The sequence below is a fragment of the Doryrhamphus excisus genome, chromosome 8 (genome assembly GCF_030265055.1).
Source record: "Doryrhamphus excisus isolate RoL2022-K1 chromosome 8, RoL_Dexc_1.0, whole genome shotgun sequence".
Lineage (NCBI taxonomy): Eukaryota > Metazoa > Chordata > Actinopteri > Syngnathiformes > Syngnathidae > Doryrhamphus > Doryrhamphus excisus.
In genome coordinates, this window is record NC_080473.1 from 21,606,360 (window position 1) to 21,625,181 (window position 18,822).

At 33.8% G+C, this 18,822-nt stretch overlaps 1 protein-coding gene across 2 annotated transcripts; it reads right to left on the reverse strand.

Moving 5' to 3' along the window:
• Positions 1 to 7,332: 7,332 nt before the first annotated feature.
• LOC131134841 (Na(+)/H(+) exchange regulatory cofactor NHE-RF4-like) lies at positions 7,333 to 17,313 on the reverse strand. 2 transcript variants are annotated; one of them, XM_058080498.1, is made up of 11 exons: positions 16,671 to 17,313; positions 16,114 to 16,141; positions 14,491 to 14,552; positions 14,207 to 14,424; positions 14,044 to 14,115; positions 12,691 to 12,823; positions 12,437 to 12,525; positions 12,158 to 12,365; positions 10,640 to 10,836; positions 10,464 to 10,541; positions 7,333 to 8,444 (listed from the first exon to the last, which is right to left on the reverse strand). In XM_058080498.1, the coding sequence occupies exons 1-11, from the start codon at positions 16,684 to 16,686 to the stop codon at positions 8,415 to 8,417; spliced, it is 1,131 nt and encodes a 376-aa protein (XP_057936481.1). In that variant the 5' UTR covers positions 16,687 to 17,313; the 3' UTR covers positions 7,333 to 8,414. The 2 variants fall into 2 exon arrangements, with proteins under 2 accessions (XP_057936481.1, XP_057936480.1); XM_058080497.1 differs by having other exon boundaries at positions 12,437 to 12,564.
• Positions 17,314 to 18,822: the final 1,509 nt, after the last annotated feature.

Here is an 18,822-nt window from a genome sequence, read left to right on the forward strand (position 1 = left end):
ATCAAACTTTAACATTAAACTTTCATATCAAGGCGGGGGCCTCAAACTAGTGTCCTGCGGGCCACTTTTGGCCCACAGGGTGAGGATTTTGGACCTCAGCTGAAAGCACCACCAAACCAATTCGAGGACAACACAAGACAATTCAAAGCGGTCCAGTTGCGGTCCCAGATCCCCCAGCATATGTCACGAATAATTTTGACAAAACAGGCGGCTAATGGCTTATCTTGAAAGCTAACACTTAGCCTCTCCCGCGGTATAAGTATAATTCGTTTTTTTTTTTTCCATTCCATAGTTTGATTCCACATACTAAAATGCTATAGCTTTTTAACGTAGTCCTAGCATAGAAGCCCATACATTGGCTGTATAAAGATGACCATAGGGGTGTTAGTTCATGTCTACAGGGCTCTAATAATGCTGAAGGTACTTTATACTGAATCTTACTTTGAAATTTACTCGGAACCAATACCTGTAATGAACAATGGATGTTTTTTTTGTTTGTTTTTTTGGAGTATTATTAGTTTAGCGGTAATACTCACTAAGCTAGCACTTGTACGCCGTAGCATAGACACTGTATATACATTTCACTAACCAGCCAAGATCATTCATGTAGACTTTAAAAACATTATTTCTATTCAATATGTGTTTTGGAACAAAATGGCGCAAGGTTAATGAATCAATTTAATTTAAATTTTGTCTTGAAGCCATTGAGTAAAGATAGTGAAGTACTTCTCGGCAACCAGCAGTTTCACTCTCCACTCACCCAGTCGTTACCGACTACTTTTCGGCCAAACGAAGAACAACGCCATATCAGCTTGGGAATGTCAGCTGTCCTTTTCCAATTAGTCATTTGATAGATTTTTAATTATTACACTTGAGAGAGGTTCCATCTTAGAACAAGCATGATGCGGATTATACGGATCAATGTCATCGTCAACGTCACAGAGAAACACAAAACATCAAAATAAACATGAAGCAAACTAGAAACCAGCAATAGCATTTTTCTCCATATTTCTTCTACTTGAAAATATTCCCATAAAATATTAACCGGCTCTTCATTCACGGATGGTTTTCAACGAGGGTACCATAGATGGGATACAGTAGCGTTCCATAAGCTTAAAAATAATGAACTTTTCTCAGTTGGTAATAAGATTTTTTTTTTTTTTTGCCCAACTCCGATTCATACGTGTACACTGTAACCAGAAAAGAGCTTTGAAGTAAATTATTTAATATATTTTTCATATTTTTATTTTCTACCATGCTTTTTTTTTTTTTTTTTTTTTGTCCAAAAAGCGCACCTCAAAAGTATATTTATGTACTCTCAGGGCATTGAATCCTGTTATTCATGCTCGGACGACTACTTAGACAACCGGAATAATTCAGTTTCTCATGGACTACATAGGACAGCCGTAGTCCTATCTAGTCTTTGGGCATGAACTGATGGCACCTCTCATTCGAGCAGGGTTCGTGTCTCCGATTCGAATGCCCCCCCCCCGAGAATACACTGAGCTGTATGAATGAGAACATTCCCAGGTATGTTCATGTACATATGTGAAATACAGAAGCTAATATACACGTCAACCTAAAATGTACCGCTGTATAGAAATTGTACTAGCCTGCACATTTTTGGAAGGCTGTGAAGTTCATTTTTATTTTTCAACCTTGCATATAAACCTTGTATATATATTTTCTTTCTTTTTATCCTGCAGTTGCTAAATAGAGGACAACTAATCCTGTCCCGTCATGTTGACTGTATGTGGTGTGTACAGCAGAGTTGTAGATATATCTAAAGGGGAAGCCTCGTCTTGTTATTGGTGGAAGAGTGGCTTTATTTCAGTACATGAAACCAAAAGTCGAATTCAAGTCAAATTCTGGCTGTGTCTCAATTTGCGCACTTCCGGACTTACTCTTTGGAAGTTTTGAATCAAAACTGGCAAAATGATGAAGTTTGAACACTTGGCATCCTCAGTAGTAGTTCCCATCCGAACTACCAAAACATCATTTTTGATTTTCACATTCAATTTTTTATTCTATTTATTCTTTGTTCTATGATTTCGGATGGACATTCCAGCAACAACTTTTGGACTAATCCGATTACATTCAGCTCCGGAAACTTTTCAATCAGTCACTAGCGACCAAAGCTAACCGTTTAATGCACAACGTTAAGTTTAAGCCTTAAATTCGCTTGACGCACTTCACATTATAAAATGAATAACTACTGGGAATAGTAGTTAGTAGTCAGGATGTAGCCTGCCCCGCCCGGAAGTGGGTTCATGGAACAACAATTTCATTTTTTGATTAAAAAAAGACGACGAGTAAAACTCAATCAATCCCAGACTTCTCTATCAATCCTAGCCATTTTTTTTTAATGATTATGACAGATTTTTCAAGGACCACAGATTATTGTGTTTTGGCGCTATATAGTATGGAGGACCAAAACTGCCAAAATAATAAATAAATAAATAAATAAATAAAATTTTGTATTTATTTTTAATTTTTGAATCTTGTTTTTTATTTTTGTATTTATTTTTGCTTTTATTTATTTATGTATATATTTTTTATTTTTGTTTTTATTTCCATTTATATTTTTTTTTGTGTATTTAATTTTTTGATTTTTTTTTTTCATTTTTGTTTTTATTTTCACTTTTATTTATTTATTAATTTATTATTTTAGCAGTTTTGGTCCTCCATAATATAGACATACAGTAATACGCTAGATACAGTAGTAGCTACTTTTTTTTTTATATGTAGACAAAATGTCTAAACTGCGATAAACAACATAACAAAATAAAAAAATGTTTTTTTTTTACATGAAAATAACCTTTTTTTTTTATTACAAATATAACATCATGATCTATTTACATTTTCAACCGAAGTGTGTGCACATGCGGTAAAATTTCCCTCAACACGGCGAGATTTTTTTTTTTTCCACTTCCTGCATTCACTTCAACCGGGAAAGATGATGCACGCTGAGCTCTTAGAAAATGCACTTCTGACACCTTTTTTGGCTTCAAACCTCTCCAAAGGTGCTCTCTTTTATTGTGGAGTTGCATCATCACCTCTTTGTGCCTCTCGTGCAAAAAAAAAAACATAAATACGTAGTTCATGTATGATTATATATACTGTCATTTTCCCTTATTATTATTACTATTTATAAATCGCTACTAGAGATGTTTTCTGTGAAAAAAAATCAACAAATTTACGAGGTTGTGAATCATGAATGTGCGGTGATCTACTGTATTGTTAGATGGAGAAGTGGGGGGGGGTGGCAGGTGTTTTATTGGGGAATTGAACTGCAATTCACTATTAAAAAAAGACACACAATCAAGTAAGTGCACATTTGTACTACACTGTGTAGACACGGTATACTTGTCAAAGTGTACCGATGGAAGTATTCCATTTGAGACACAGCCTTTATAACAATATTTCCAGAATGTATTACTCGGTATAATTTGGATGATTGATTAGCCTACAGCTAATAAAAAAAAAAAAAAAAATTGTGTAAATCGGTAAAATGTGAATATTGTGAAAAATTAGAAAAAAAAACTACTGGTATTGCAGGAATGGTACTCCTGAAATAAATTCACTTTTGCACCATATTGTGATTTCCTGAGACGCACCCGTCTGAAGCTGTTGGTCTCTACCTCTCGGTCCGTCTAACTTTGCTTTGTTAACCTCCGTACGTCCACGGAGATGACGCTTTTCTACGACAATGATCAAATCAACAACACCCGCCCATTTTTTCTGGAATATTCAGCATTCAAATCCAATTTTGACTCACTCGATGTTTGAATATTTCATCAGTTGCCATCAAATAGCCAAGATTTACCTGACTGTTACCAAGTTTTTAGGACATTTTTTGTTTTGTTTTGTCTTCAAAGCTCAGTCTCAAGGATTTCATACTTCCAAAATGATTCCATTCCAATTTGATACAGTATAAACCGGAACCTAAAACAAAAACAGCATCAGTCTCCAGAATTGAACTCGGCTAAAAGGGAAGTAAACTAAGGAAGTAAACTAAGTTTTACTTTTACTAAGTAAAACTTTATTAGAATTATTATTATTATTAGTTATAGTAATGTTATTATATTATTATTATTTTGTTATAATAATATTACTACCATTATTATATTAATATTATTAACAACAATATTAATATAATAGTAGTATAATTATCATTATTTGTATTACTATTATTGTGCTTGTGCTCCTTTTTCCAGGAGTATTTTGTAATATTACTACCATTATTATGTTAATATTATTAACAACAATATTAATATAATAGTAGTATTATTATCATTACTGACAACATTATTATTATTATTATTATTATTATTGTTATTAGAATTATTATTATTATTAGTTATAGTAATGTTATTATATTATTATTATTTTTATTTTGTTATAATAATAATATTACTACCATTATTATATTAATATTATTAACAACAATATTAATATAATAGTAGTATTATTATCATTATTTGTATTACTATTATTGTGCTTGTGCTCCTTTTTCCAGGAGTATTTTGTAATATTACTACCATTATTATATTAATATTATTAACAACAATATTAATATAATAGTAGTATTATTATCATTATTGACAACATTATTATTATTATTATTGTTATTTTTATTAGAATTATTATTATTATTAGTTATAGTAATGTTATTATATTATTATTATTTTGTTATAATAATAATATTACTACCATTATTATATTAATATTATTAACAACAATATTAATATAATAGTAGTATTATTATCATTATTGACAACATTATTATTATTGTTATTTTTATTAGAATTATTATTATTAGTTATAGTAATGTTATTATATTATTATTATTTTGTTATAATAATAATTACTACCATTATTATATTAATATTATTAACAACAATATTAATATAATAGTAGTATTATTATCATTATTGACAACATTATTATTATTATTATTATTATTGTTATTTTTATTAGAATTATTATTATTATTAGTTATAGTAATGTTATTATATTATTATTTTTATTTTGTTATAATAATAATATTACTACCATTATTATATTAATATTATTAACAACAATATTAATATAATAGTAGTATTATTATCATTATTGACAACATTATTATTATTATTGTTATTTTTATTAGAATTATTATTATTATTAGTTATAGTAATGTTATTATATTATTTTTATTTTGTTATAATAATAATATTACTACCATTATTATATTAATATTATTAACAACAATATTAATATAATAGTAGTATTATTATCATTATTGACAACATTATTATTATTATTATTAGTATTAGTATTATTATGAAATATTTAAAATAATGAAATATTTGGAAAAAACAGGCGGGCCATATTGAAACACTTGGCGGGCCGGATGTGGCCCCCGGGCCGTAGTTTGCCCACCCCTGATCTATACAGTATGCATAAAAATAACAAATTTGATGCAAAACCGCTACGGCTACAAAACATGAAAATATAATAAATAATAAATATCCTTATCGCTTCTGAAAGCAAACATGTCGCGTCGTAGGAACAGTTTTCCCGGCAACATTGTGTGCATGTAAACGTAGTTATTGAAGGAAAAAAAAATGGAGAACCGGTGAAAAAGTGTGCAATGTGGGAAACGTTAGCCTGCTTGCGTATTTCCAGTAGTATGATCTCCTTGAGATTATTCTACGAGAGACAGAATTACAAACTAGAAATCTAGAATATATGGCCAGATTTTGACTACTGTAACAGTCTTAGTAATACATAATCTAGCCATTCTGGGGTCTAGAGCGGTCTACTTCTACATTACTACATTACTACATGACTACATGACTACATTACTACATGACTACATTACTACATGCTTTTACGTGTTCATTGGAAACTGAGGTGACTTCTCAGGAATCAACACAACTAGCAGTGGTCCAAGTTCCCATCACCTCAATCATCGTTTTCATGGAGTTTTGCTTTATTTTCTCTCGGAATGAAGTACTTGAATCAATTGAGAAAATACTCATTTCAAATATTTTTTCCAGTAATAGACTACATACCTTGTAAGGAAACCTTGTGTAAGAAAACTAACCACAACACCATAACCACTGGATTGTCTGGATTTGGATTATTTGCTATATCATAAACAATGTTTATATATTTCATCTTTTAATCAGACGCATACAAATTGTGGAATAAAATTACCCGAATGTTCCATCTGGAAAATGTTAAACATTAAATGTGACATTTGAAGAAATTTGGAACTTGGATTCTTTATTAACTCATTTTTCAAAAGCCGTCCCTTTTTATGATTTTGACTGATTTTTCAAGGCACACATAATATTGTGTTCCTGGGCTGTATAGACATGATGTATGCCAAAAGATAAAATTTAGAGTGTCATCCTTCATCAGAAAAAAAAACTTTGCTTCTACCTTTTTCTGTTCTTTAATAATCAGCAAAATATCCGTAATATTTGGTATTATCAACCAAAAGGCTTTTTGTGAAAAGATACATTTCAAGCACAACTTTCACTTTGACACAAATGCAGTGGCGTCATTAGGCATATTTTAGAAAATCTTCTTCAGCTCCACTAAATAATTTGATTTTTAAAAAAATGTATTTTAATTTTTTTTTACCAAAAAAAAAATTTCAAAATTCATATAATAGGGCAAAATCAGGCTAATCAAGCAAGCCAATAAGCAGGCTAATAATAGCCTACTACTACTATCAGTAGTAGTAGTAAATCTACCATATACCAGTTTAATAAGCTGTGCTTCTTCCTACTCCTTTTGGACATGTGGAACTGGGAACTGATTATGGGATGCACTCAATTGGAATCTGATGCATGTTCAAATGAAAACAATTAAAATAAAAAAAATTATTTAAAAAAAATATATTTAAAAAATATATTAAAACAATTATAAAATATTTAAAAAACATGAAAAATGTATTTTAAAAAATACAAAAATTTATTTAAAAATAATTTAAAAACAAACATGAATTAAATAAAGAAATAAATAACTTCAATTATATTACGAAAGCAGGAAGTGAACAAATGTAAGAGTTACTGATTGTAAAAGTACCAGATGGAGGGGTAGGATTTAATAAGCTTTGCTTCTTCCTACTCCTTTTGGACATGTGGAACTGGGAACTGATTATGGGATGCACTCAATTGGAATCTGATGCATGTTCAAATGAAATAAAATTAAATTAAAAAAAATATTTAAAAAATTATTTATAAATATATTTAAAAACATTAAAAATTTATTTTTAAAAATACAAAAATTTATTTAAAAAATACAATTAAAAAAACAGTAGTAGTAGTAGTAATAATCAGAATAAGAATAATGATAATAATAATAGACTAATAATATTATCATGATTATTATATCATTGATGACTGTCCACTGGTTTTGCAGTATAGATTGTGTGTACTTGTGTACATTTAATAATTGAGTATCTCAACGAAATCTGTCCAAAAGTGGGAAAGTCATATCCCAGTTCTTGTTCCTTATTTGTTTTTTTCTCCACCCTAGTGACGCCCCTGCACAAATGTATATATATTTAGCCAAAATGTGTAAACAATGATGCCACAAGGTAAACACAAAAATGGTTGTTTCACATGAAAATATATTTTTTTTGTTTACAAATAATACACTTTGAACGATTTACAATTTTCACATTTACAAATGTGCCAGTTTGTAGGTTCGAGTCAAGTCTTAAGCTATAAGTTAGAATTTTGGAGCCCTGTTTAGTGTCTCCCAAATATAATGCCATTCTAACAATGTATTCAATTTAATAAATGAAATGAATACAATTTGAATTGTATCATTGTAATAATATTTTGGATTTTATGTAATCCATACATTTTATTTCTTCTTAAAACTGATTGGGCGTTAATGCATGCAATCACTGAGGCAGATTCAAAATGTCCTGCTGGAAATTACATAACGATAATGTTATGAATACTTTGGATGGGGGACACATCTTACATTCACTGGAAATCTCAAGTATTTTCAAGTCATTAGACCAAAGTCCAAGTCAAGTCATTGATTTCAAAGTCCAATTAGAGCTGCCCTACTTGAATCCAAAGTCATCAAAATTGTGACTGGAGCCCAATGACTCGACTCCATCAAGTCGCCATCTTGGCTACATTGCCGAAGAGGAGTGGTTGCAATTTTGGCGATCAAAAAAAGGACGCAGAAGAAGCAAGCTGGTCTTTTCCGGTAAGTCCGCAACAACGGTCATAGATTTCATTTTTTACATGTTGTTTCTCAAAAACTGCAATTGTAATTCACAAGGCTCACATTTGACAAAACGGTACTGAAAATGTTCATTGGTAAATCTCAAGGTCACAAGTTGTGCCAAAATCCTCGTCTGGAGACCACCAGCACCTCTTCCATTATAAGTTCCATTATAAGAGCGCAGCATCCGTGTTTTGCGTCTGCAGAAAAACAGCAAAATTTAGTTTAATTAGTTTCATTTTCAAATTCAAGTATAAAAGCCTGCCATGAATATGTTTTCACTACAGATCCTCGGATCTAAAATATGGCCATCACCAAAGCGGATCACCCCGTGTCCTGCTCTAATGTCCTGCTGTAAGTCCCGCCATGAAGAACGCCGTCTCATCCTCTGTGAGTTTCATAACATTGACGCAAATAAGCCCGCTTCCTGTTTCCAGCTGCCAGGTCTTTGTCTTAAACTACACACTCAGATATTTGTGTAGCGTTTTTCTGTCCTTGTTGGACCCAGTTGGTGCTGCTCTCTGAAGGGAGTAGTTAACAGCATGGTAAGAGATTTTAGTTTTAGTTTACATTTTTAGATGTGCATCGTTTTTCTGTCCTCGTTAGACCCAGTTTTTAAAACTGCTCTCTGAAGGGAGTAGTTAACAGAATGGTAAAAGATTTTAGTTTAGATTTTTAGATGTGCGTCGTTTTTCTGTCCTTGTTAGACCCAGTTTTTGCTGCTCTCTGAAGGGAGTAGTTAACAGCATGGTAAGAGATTTTAGTTTTAGTTTACATTTTTAGATGTGCATCGTTTTTCTGTCCTCGTTAGACCCAGTTTTTAAAACTGCTCTCTGAAGGGAGTAGTTAACAGAATGGTAAAAGATTTTAGTTTAGATTTTTAGATGTGCGTCGTTTTTCTGTCCTTGTTAGACCCAGTTTTTGCTGCTCTCTGAAGGGAGTAGTTAACAGAATTGTAAGAGATTTTAGTTTTTGTTTAGATTTTTAGATGTGAATCGTTTTTCTATCCTTGTTAGACCCAGTTTGTGCTGCTCTCTGAAGGGAGTAGTTAACAGCATGGTAAGAGATTTTAGTTTTAGTTTACATTTTTTAGATGTGCATCGTTTTTCTGTCCTTGTTAGACCCAGTTTTTGCTGCTCTCTGAAGGGAGTAGTTAACAGCATGGTAAGAGATTTTAGTTTTAGTTTACATTTTTAGATGTGCATCGTTTTTCTGTCCTTGTTAGACCCAGTTTTTAAAACTGCTCTCTGAAGGGAGTAGTTAACAGCATGGTAAGAGATTTTAGTTTAGATTTTTAGATGTGCGTCGTTTTTCTGTCCTTGTTAGACCCAGTTTGTGCTGCTCTCTGAAGGGAGTAGTTAACAGCATGGTAAGAGATTTTAATTTTTGTTTAGATTTTTAGATGTGTATCGTTTTTCTGTCCTTGTTAGACCCAGTTTGTGCTGCTCTCTGAAGGGAGTAGTTAACAGCATGGTAAGAGATTTTAGTTTTAGTTTACATTTTTAGATGTGCATCGTTTTTCTGTCCTTGTTAGACCCAGTTTTTGCTGCTTTCTGAAGGGAGTAGTTAACAGACCAGTAAGAGATTTTAGTTTTAGTTTAGATTTTTAGATGTGTATCGTTTTTCTGTCCTTGTTAGACCCAGGTTTTGCTGCTCTCTGAAGGGAGTAGTTAACAGCATGGTAAGAGATTTTAGTTTTAGTTTACATTTTTTAGATGTGCATCGTTTTTCTGTCCTTGTTAGACCCAGTTTTTGCTGCTCTCTGAAGGGAGTAGTTAACAGCATGGTAAGAGATTTTAGTTTTTGTTTAGATTTTTAGATGTGCATCGTTTTTCTGTCCTTGTTAGACCCAGTTTTTGCTGCTCTCTGAAGGACGTAGTTAACAGCATGGTAAAAGGTTTTAGTTTAGATTTTTAGATGTGTATCGTTTTTCTGTCCTTGTTAGACCCAGTTTTTGCTGCTCTCTGAAGGGAGTAGTTAACAGAATGGTAAGAGATTTTAGTTTTAGTTTAGAATTTTAGATGTGTCGTTTTTCTGTCCTTGTTAGACTCAGTTTTTGCTGCTCTCTGAAGGACATAGTTAACAGAATCGTAAGAGATTTTAGTTTTTGTTTACATTTTTAGATGTGAAATGCATGAAAATGTATTTTTCTTTGGAAAAGTGATCCCAAACTTTTGAGCGGTAGTGTCCATAGTGCTGATATACGGATTATGTAGTACCTGTGCCGTTTGATCTCCAGTCTGACCGTCGTCCTGGTGTATGAATTCATCATGAAAGTACAAAGGAGAAATACCAAGCTGTAGAGGAAAACACAGAGGTTAATACTGCCTATGTACTGCCTAATGTACTATTGGATACGTGACTTATAAGTATCCACGTGTGTGATTGAACCGACCTCTCTGAAGAATCGTCTTCCTGGTATGGATATCGTAGTCAGCCTGACTTTATCGCCACTCTTTCGGATTATTTTGACAATGTCCTCGTGCTCCATGGACTCTACTGGTTCTCCGTTGACCGCTAGTAGTAGATCTCCATCCCGCATCCCCGCCTCCTCGGCTGGACTCCCCTTGTCCACCTCTCGTAGCAAGTGAACTTGGACCACAGATGTTTTAGATGGCAAGTGTCAACATTGACAGTTACTATGGTACACATTATGTCACTGGATGCTCATATCACCCAGTACTTTGGTACGGGATCAAGTTAAAAAAAAAAATACTTAAACTATATTAGGAAAGCAGGAAGTGAACAAATGTAACAGTTAGTGATTGTAAAAGTACCAGATGGAGGGGTAGGATTTAATAAGCTTTGCTTCTTCCTACTCCTTTTGGACATGTGGAACTGGGAACTGATTATGGGATGCACTCAATTGGAATCTGATGCATGTTCTAATGAAAAAAAATAATTAAAAAAAATTATTAAAAAAATACATATATTTTAAAAAATTAAAAAATATTTATAAAAATATAAAAAAAAAATAAAAATGTATTTTTAAAAATACAAAAATATATTTAAAAAATTTTAAAAATTAATTAAAAAAATACAACAATTAATTAAATAAAGAAATAAATAACTTCAATTATATTATGAAAACATTTAAAAATATATTTTACAAAATACAATTTTTATACAAAAATAATTTTAAAAAATACAAAAATTAATTAAATAAAGAAATAAATAACTGCAATTATATTAGGAAAACAGGAAGTGAACAAATATACTCTTCCTACTCCTTTTGGACATGTGGAACTGGGAACTGATTATGGGATGCACTCAATTGGAATCTGATGTATGTTCAAATGAAAAAAATTAAAATTAAAATTTAAAAAAATTATTTAAAAAATATATATTTAAAAAATGTATTTAAAAAATTATTTATAAAAACATTTTAAAATGTATTTTACAAAATACATTTTTTTAAATACAAAAATTTTTTTTAAAAAATACATTTTTTAAAATACAAAAAATAATTTTAAAAAATACAAAAATTAATTATATAAAGAAATAAATAACTGCAATTATGTTAGGAAAACAGGAAGTGAACAAATGTAACAGTTAGTGATTGTAAAAGTACCAGATGGAGGGGTAGGATTTAATAAGCTTTGCTTCTTCCTACTCCTTTTGGACATGTGGAACTGGGAACTGATTATGGGATGCACTCAATTGGAATCTGATGCATGTTCAAATGAAAAAAATGTAAATTAAAATTAAAAAAAATATTTAAAAGAATATATATTTAAAAAAAATATTTAAAAAAATTACAAAATTATTTATAAAAAATATTTTTAAAAACATTTAAAAATGTATTTAAAAAAAATACAAAAATTAATAAAAAATACAGAAATTAAATAACCCGGGCTGTAGCGCTAGCCCGGGTAGGATACTGGACCCAGCATGCTGTAAACAAATATGTCACCTGTTTGCTGTGTCACCGGCAACTTCTCTTGTCTCAACAGGAAGCCATAGCCATCAGGTCCTTTGACCAAGTCCAGAGTCTTGGCCGAGTGTGGCAGCTGACGGCTTTCTGCCAGGACGGGCACAATGGGCATCTTCCTCCTAATGTAGTAAGACTGGCTTTCACCATCAATGACCAGCACCGTCGCGGGTTCGACGCTCTTCTTCAGCTGAGAAGCAAACACAGCGTTGGGATTCCTCAGAATAAACGTGACCATCAACGTGACGAGATGTTTCTTACGGCTTTGCTGAGAGAGGAGTGTTTGAGAGTGGATGTTGCTACACCGTTCATCCAGACCAGTCTGTCTCCACTGGTCACTCCAGCCTTTTCTGCCGGACCATCAGTCACGATACTCAGGGTATGCCGTCCTTTTTACCCGACAAGGACATTTTAGCTCAATATTTCATCTACTGACATGACACATAACTTGGAATATCACTTTCATCACTTCCTTTACGTTTTTTCACATGGTTGCAAATGTCTCATGGTGGTACCTTCCACGGAGATCAGGGTCATCCCCAGGCCGTAGTGTGGGTGTTGGCTGATGTGACACAGTCTGGGCCGAGAGCAAGGACCACTCTTGGAGGCTGCAGCCAACATCTGGAGGTCTACACCCATACACACTGCCTGCAAGGGGACACGAGAGAAGGACTTGAACATCATTTCATTCCATAGAGATATCTTTTAGTCCGGTGTCACGTATCAATAATAATCGGTAATCGGTAATAATTTATAAATGCATAATACTGGTCACATGAAAGGAAAGCCACAGAAATATGGAAATATGGGCTAATAACTATAAAAGCAATCTTCACTGGCTAAATGTACTGCAAAAAAGGTCAGTAAGGATAATTCATAATGCCGCCTACAGAGAACATACTATTATGGCATTCACTATGTGACAAAAAAAAAAAAAAAAAAATTAAATTAAAAAAACATCAATAATAAAAATAAATTAAATAAAAAATAATAAAATAAAAATTAATTACATTTAAAAAAATAAAAAAAAAAACTTTAAACTATATTAGGAAAGTTGACAAAAGTAAATGAATAAATAAATAAATAAAAAACATAAAAAAAATTGACTTACACTATATTATGAAAGCAGGAAGTGAACAAATGTAACAGTTACTGATTGTAAAAGTACCAGATGGAGGGGTAGGATTTAATAAGCTTTGCTTCTTCCTACTCCTTTTGGACATGTGGAACTGGGAACTGATTATGGGATGCACTCAATTGGAACCTGATGCATGTTCAAATGAAAAAAAATTAAATTAATTCTTTTTTAAATTATTTAAAAAATAAAAACAAATTATTAAAAAAATATATTTACATTTTTTTAATTATTAAAAAAAAAATAAAATTGTATTTAAAAAAAACAAAAATGTATTTTAAAAAATACAAAAATTAATTAAAGAAATAAATAACTTCAATTATATTATGAAAGCAGGAAGTGAACAAATGTAACAGTTAGTGATTGTAAAAGTACCAGATGGAGGGGTAGGATTTAATAAGCTTTGCTTCTTCCTACTCCTTTTGGACATGTGGAACTGGGAACTGATTATGGGATGCACTCAATTGGAATCTGATGCATGTTCTAATGAAAAAAAATTAAATTAATTCTTTTTTAAATTATTTAAAAAATAAAAACAAATTATTAAAAAAATATATTTACATTTTTTTAATTATTTAAAAAAATAAAAAAAATGTATTTAAAAAAAATACATTCTGATTGAGAACAAATGTTTGCTTTGTTCAATATTGAAATATTTCTGGCCACATTTATGTTGTAGACCATCTAGATGTCTGTCATAGTTCCTGTGGAAATGTAAGCGGTGATGTAATACCTGGTCGTATTCATCTCTCCTCAGGACCAGCAGAAACAAATGGAGACCACATGACTGGATTTTCCTCGCCACCTGTCAGATACAGTAAATATATTTCATAAATACGTATATGTCAATAACCCCCGACTCCATCCGCTCCAAAAACGTCATTGGGAGCACCAACCCTGAAGAAGTCTCTGTTGACCACAAATTCATCATTGACCTCCAGCACTCGGTCGCCCTCTTGAAGTCCACCGTGCTCTGCTGGACTCCATGGCTCCACGTCGGTGACTTCCAAGCCCTGACCCTCCGTGTTCCTTTGCAGGTTGAAGCCAAAGTTCTGCCCTTCCACTCGCCTCAGCTGGCAGAGTTTGGTCACGTGGCTGTGGTCTGGATCGGTTTCTGGACCGAGGGTTTACGGAAACAGACTCATCAAGCCAGAGTTACCTCTCCGGGTGGAGGACTTACCAAGATCATCGGTGATGACGAGGGCTGGATTATCGATTCCTTCCTTTGGGTTGAAGGTAAAACTGTCACACAGAAGAAGTCATGGAGGCTTCATTAAGTTTGGGATCCGAGGTCCTAAGACAAATATTTCATGTGCTCGCTAATGTTTCTGGACTTTTTTGTAGTTCTCGATGTGTTTAAGTCCAGGTTATTGATGGACCACCAGTCAGTCCGCCACCGGACCCTTTTTCATGTAGGCTGATTTGTTGGTATTTATCAGTTCTACAATGGTGGTACAATGGTTTGTGATGAGCAATCATGAATGAAGTGGAACTACATGGGGCTGAGAACACATCCCTGTGGTGTTCCAACGTTCAAGTTCTGTGCAAACGGTGAACTGGCCTCGCCCAGGTGGCTCAGTTTTCCAACCAGTTTCTCAACTCTCACATATTTGTGCAGCGTTTTTCTGTCCTTGTTAAACCTGGATTTTAGTTTTTGTTTAGATTTTTAGATGTGCGTCGTTTTTCTGTCCTTGTTAGACCCAGTTTTTGCTGCTCTCTGAAGGGAGTAGTTAACAGCATGGTAAGAGATTTTAGTTTTAGTTTACATTTTTAGATGTGTAGCGTTTTTCTGTCCTTGTTAGACCCAGTTTTTGCTGCTCTCTGAAGGACGTAGTTAACAGCATGGTAAGAGATTTTAGTTTAGATTTTTAAATGTGCAACGTTTTTCTGTCCTTGTTAGACCCAGATTTTAGCTTTTGTTTAGATTTTTAGATGTGCATCGTTTTTCTGTCCTTGTTAGACCCAGTTTTTGCTGCTCTCTGAAGGGAGTAGTTAACAGCATTGTAAGAGATTTCAGTTTTAGTTTACATTTTTAGATGTGTAGCGTTTTTCTGTCCTTGTTAGACCCAGTTTGTGCTGCGCTCTGAAGGGAGTAGTTAACAGCATGGTAAAAGATTTTAGTTTAGATTTTTAAATGTGCAACGTTTTTCTGTCCTTGTTAGACCCAGATTTTAGTTTTTGTTTAGATTTTTAGATGTGCATCGTTTTTCTGTCCTTGTTAGACCCAGTTTTTGCTGCTCTCTGAAGGGAGTAGTTAACAGCATGGTAAGAGATTTTAGTTTAGATTTTTAGATGTGCATCATTTTTCTGTCCTTGTTAGACCCAGTTTTTGCTGCTCTCTGAAGGGAGTAGTTAACAGCATGGTAAGAGATTTTAGTTTTAGTTTACATTTTTAGATGTGTAGCGTTTTTCTGTCCTTGTTAGACCCAGTTTGTGCTGCTCTCTGAAGGACGTAGTTAACAGCATGGTAAGAGATTTTAGTTTAGATTTTTTAGATGTGCAACGTTTTTCTGTCCTTGTTAGACCCAGATTTTAGTTTTAGTTTAGATTTTTAGATGTGCAACGTTTTTCTGTCCTTGTTAGACCCAGATTTTGCTGCTCTCTGAAGGGAGTAGTTAACAGCATGGTAAGAGATTTTAGTTTTTGTTTAGATTTTTAGATGTGCAGCGTTTTTCTGTCCTTGTTAGACCCAGTTTAGACCTAGTTTTAGTTCATAGCGCTTTTATTTTGTGTGTATCGGGTGTCGGCGTGATTCGTAGTACAGCGGCCGTATGGCTGGATAGATTGACTTGGCTTTACTCACCGTGGAAGTTCTATTACATCCTGGGAACCTGTGGGATGTATAAAACCATATTGTAAAGATTAGACCCGCTCATGTGAGGGCAAGGCGAGTAGCAGAGAGGAGAAACGAAAATGGCAGCAACAACATTAGCAATTTAGCCAGCGATAGCAAGTATCTTTTCCAAATAAGTGGATGACAAGCCAAAAAAATAAAAATCGTAGAAGACAAGTTGTAAGCGGGACTACTACTAAAATATACATATGTATATTTATATATTTGTCGATTGTCTTAATGACCAAAAGCAGGGATTTATTGTATTGTTACATTTTTCACAAATAAGACAATAATCATGATCAATAAATGAAATGCAAAAATCACAATATATATACAGTATATCGGTGTCTGTATCCGTAATATTTACTTCTTATCGGATCGCTAGCGGTATCAGCCAACCCTAGTTTTTTGCCCCTGTAAGCATTTATGAGTTGTTATGGGTTAACGTCAGGTTGCATCGGATCCACCAATCGATACAAAAAGCTACGTTAATGTAAAAATAGTAAACATACGAAGATGCTTACCTGAGATGGAGCGCATGGTATCCCGGAAATGTTTCAACCGCGCTTATTTGTTCAGACTTAAAAAGAGTCGACAGACAAGCTTCATAACCTGGGGGGGGGCAATAAAAGAGTTTATCGGCGGGTGAGTTGACGCTCTCTCTCTCGCTCGCTCACTCGCTCGCTCGCTCAACAGTCATACGGCTTAAATATTTACCCATGGTGTGGTAAAAACATAACTTAAGGTTGGGTGTTTAACAGCGGTGGGAACGAGGAAACCAAGTCAAGGTAGTAAATCTTTCACCTTGTTGCTAGCTAAACATAAAAGCTAAAACAAACACAAATACAGACAAAAAATACTTCCTACACAAAAAAAGTACTAACGTGACAACTGACAGTTATGGTGGAAACATCGGGTACGCGTATGACAGCAGAATGTTCCAAACGCCTTGATTCCCCCCCGCGAAAAAAACTGAAGCAGGAACACCATAAAAGAAGCGGTTTAAGCTAGGCCAGTGACGAAAGCTGATTGGTCCAGGACTCCAGTCTCTTGATTCCAGTATCTTGAGTGTATAAAAGACCGCACAGGGAAAGGAAGGGTGCTTTTTTTGCAGCTGCGCTGTAATAAGACCCGCTTACTTGTAGGTATACAGGGACTGCAGATAAGCCTGAACGTCTGTATTAGGTTTTGTTGTTTTTGTTGTAGAAGTTATGGGTGGATGTTGTGATGTTTTTGGGACCGATGATGATAATATCTGTTTTAAATACCGTTAAGTTTGAGGAAATATATATTTACGTATAATCGCTTGTTGTTCCCCGTCACTGTGTTGCATCACAAAATGGTAGAAAATGAGATTTCCAGTTCACGTTTGATTGCAGTTTGTGATCCCCATGGATGCGTTGTGTGCTGAGAATTAGCTTAGAGGTGCAGAACGAGAACCAGATTGTTTATTCCTGACAACAATACCTAATACAGACGTGCGGGCTTATCTGCAGTCCCTGTATACCTACAAGTAAGCGGGTGTTATTACAGGACAGCTGCAAAAAAACATATTTTTTACACTGAAGTTTATGTAAGAGACTGGAGTCCTGCACCAATCCGCTTTCGTCACCTAGCTTGAAGCGCTTCTTTTATGGTGTTTCTGCGTTTGTTTGTGTTTGCTTTTATCTTTAGCTAGCAAAATTGAGCAAATACCTTCAGAGGGAACGTTGATGTTGACATGTAGATCCAGATAGGAAGTAAACAATCAGTAATCGGTATTAGCTACGGAGAAGACATGGAATGAAATGAGCGTTGTTTCTTCCTACTCCTCTTTACGAATATGTTGATTTAGTAAATGTGACCATGTGATGTTCTTAAATACAACTTGGGTGTCAGAAAAAAAAAAACATGACCAGAAAAAAAATAAACCATGCCACCTTTTATTTTATTCTTGATTGGATTGACAAAGAAAGTTTGATTAAAAGACAAAGAAAGATCAATTTGATTTGGAATCATTTTTCATCCACTTGATTTTACCCAATAAACCCGTAGTGTTTCTATTTTTAGACTAAATCAATATGCTTCATTTATCTTAAGCTTTTTAGCAAGTCGTGACTTGATGAAAGCGTACTTTGTAGTCACTCTGCACCCTCACCGTCTCCGCCGCGTCAGGGAAGGTGTTCAATTCCCTGAAAAAAAAAAATAATTCATAGAATCCAATGTAATAATTCCGAGTCACTTTTATTGCAAATGTGTCAAGTCTGACACGAACATAAGACACAAGACGAGGATTATAAAAAAGTCTTACTGGCTCATGAGTCTACTTTTTGGCGCAGAATGTGCCGGGACACAAGTACCGAACTTCATAATCCAAGCAGGAACTGTCCAAGGTGTTTGTACAGGTGAATCCTGTGATGGTGTTCGCTCTGTTTGGGAAACACAATCGTGTCAATCGGGACAACCGAGTCGCTTTAGATATGGCTGAAAAAAAAAATCCTAACAGCGGTGTTTTATTTTGGGAACGAGGAAACCAAGTCAAGGTAGTAAATCTTTCACCTTCTTGCCCCCCCCCCCCCCCCCCCCCCGACCCCACGCAAAACTAAAATAATCCCAGACGTCTGTTGTGTATTTGCTGGAATGCTTCAATAAAATGATGCAAATTAAATAAATGAAATTCAAATAATGTCCCGGGTG

What these genes read in the sequence shown, in the direction of transcription:
- LOC131134841 (XM_058080497.1), bottom strand. An exon ending in GGAGAGATGAATACGACCAG is followed by an intron (nt 12,824 to 14,043) that starts GTATTACATCAC and finishes GTCCCCTTGCAG; the next exon opens with GCAGTGTGTATGGGTGTAGA. An exon ending in CTGGAGATCAAACGGCACAG is followed by an intron (nt 8,445 to 10,463) that starts GTACTACATAAT and finishes GTTTTTCTGCAG; the next exon opens with ACGCAAAACACGGATGCTGC.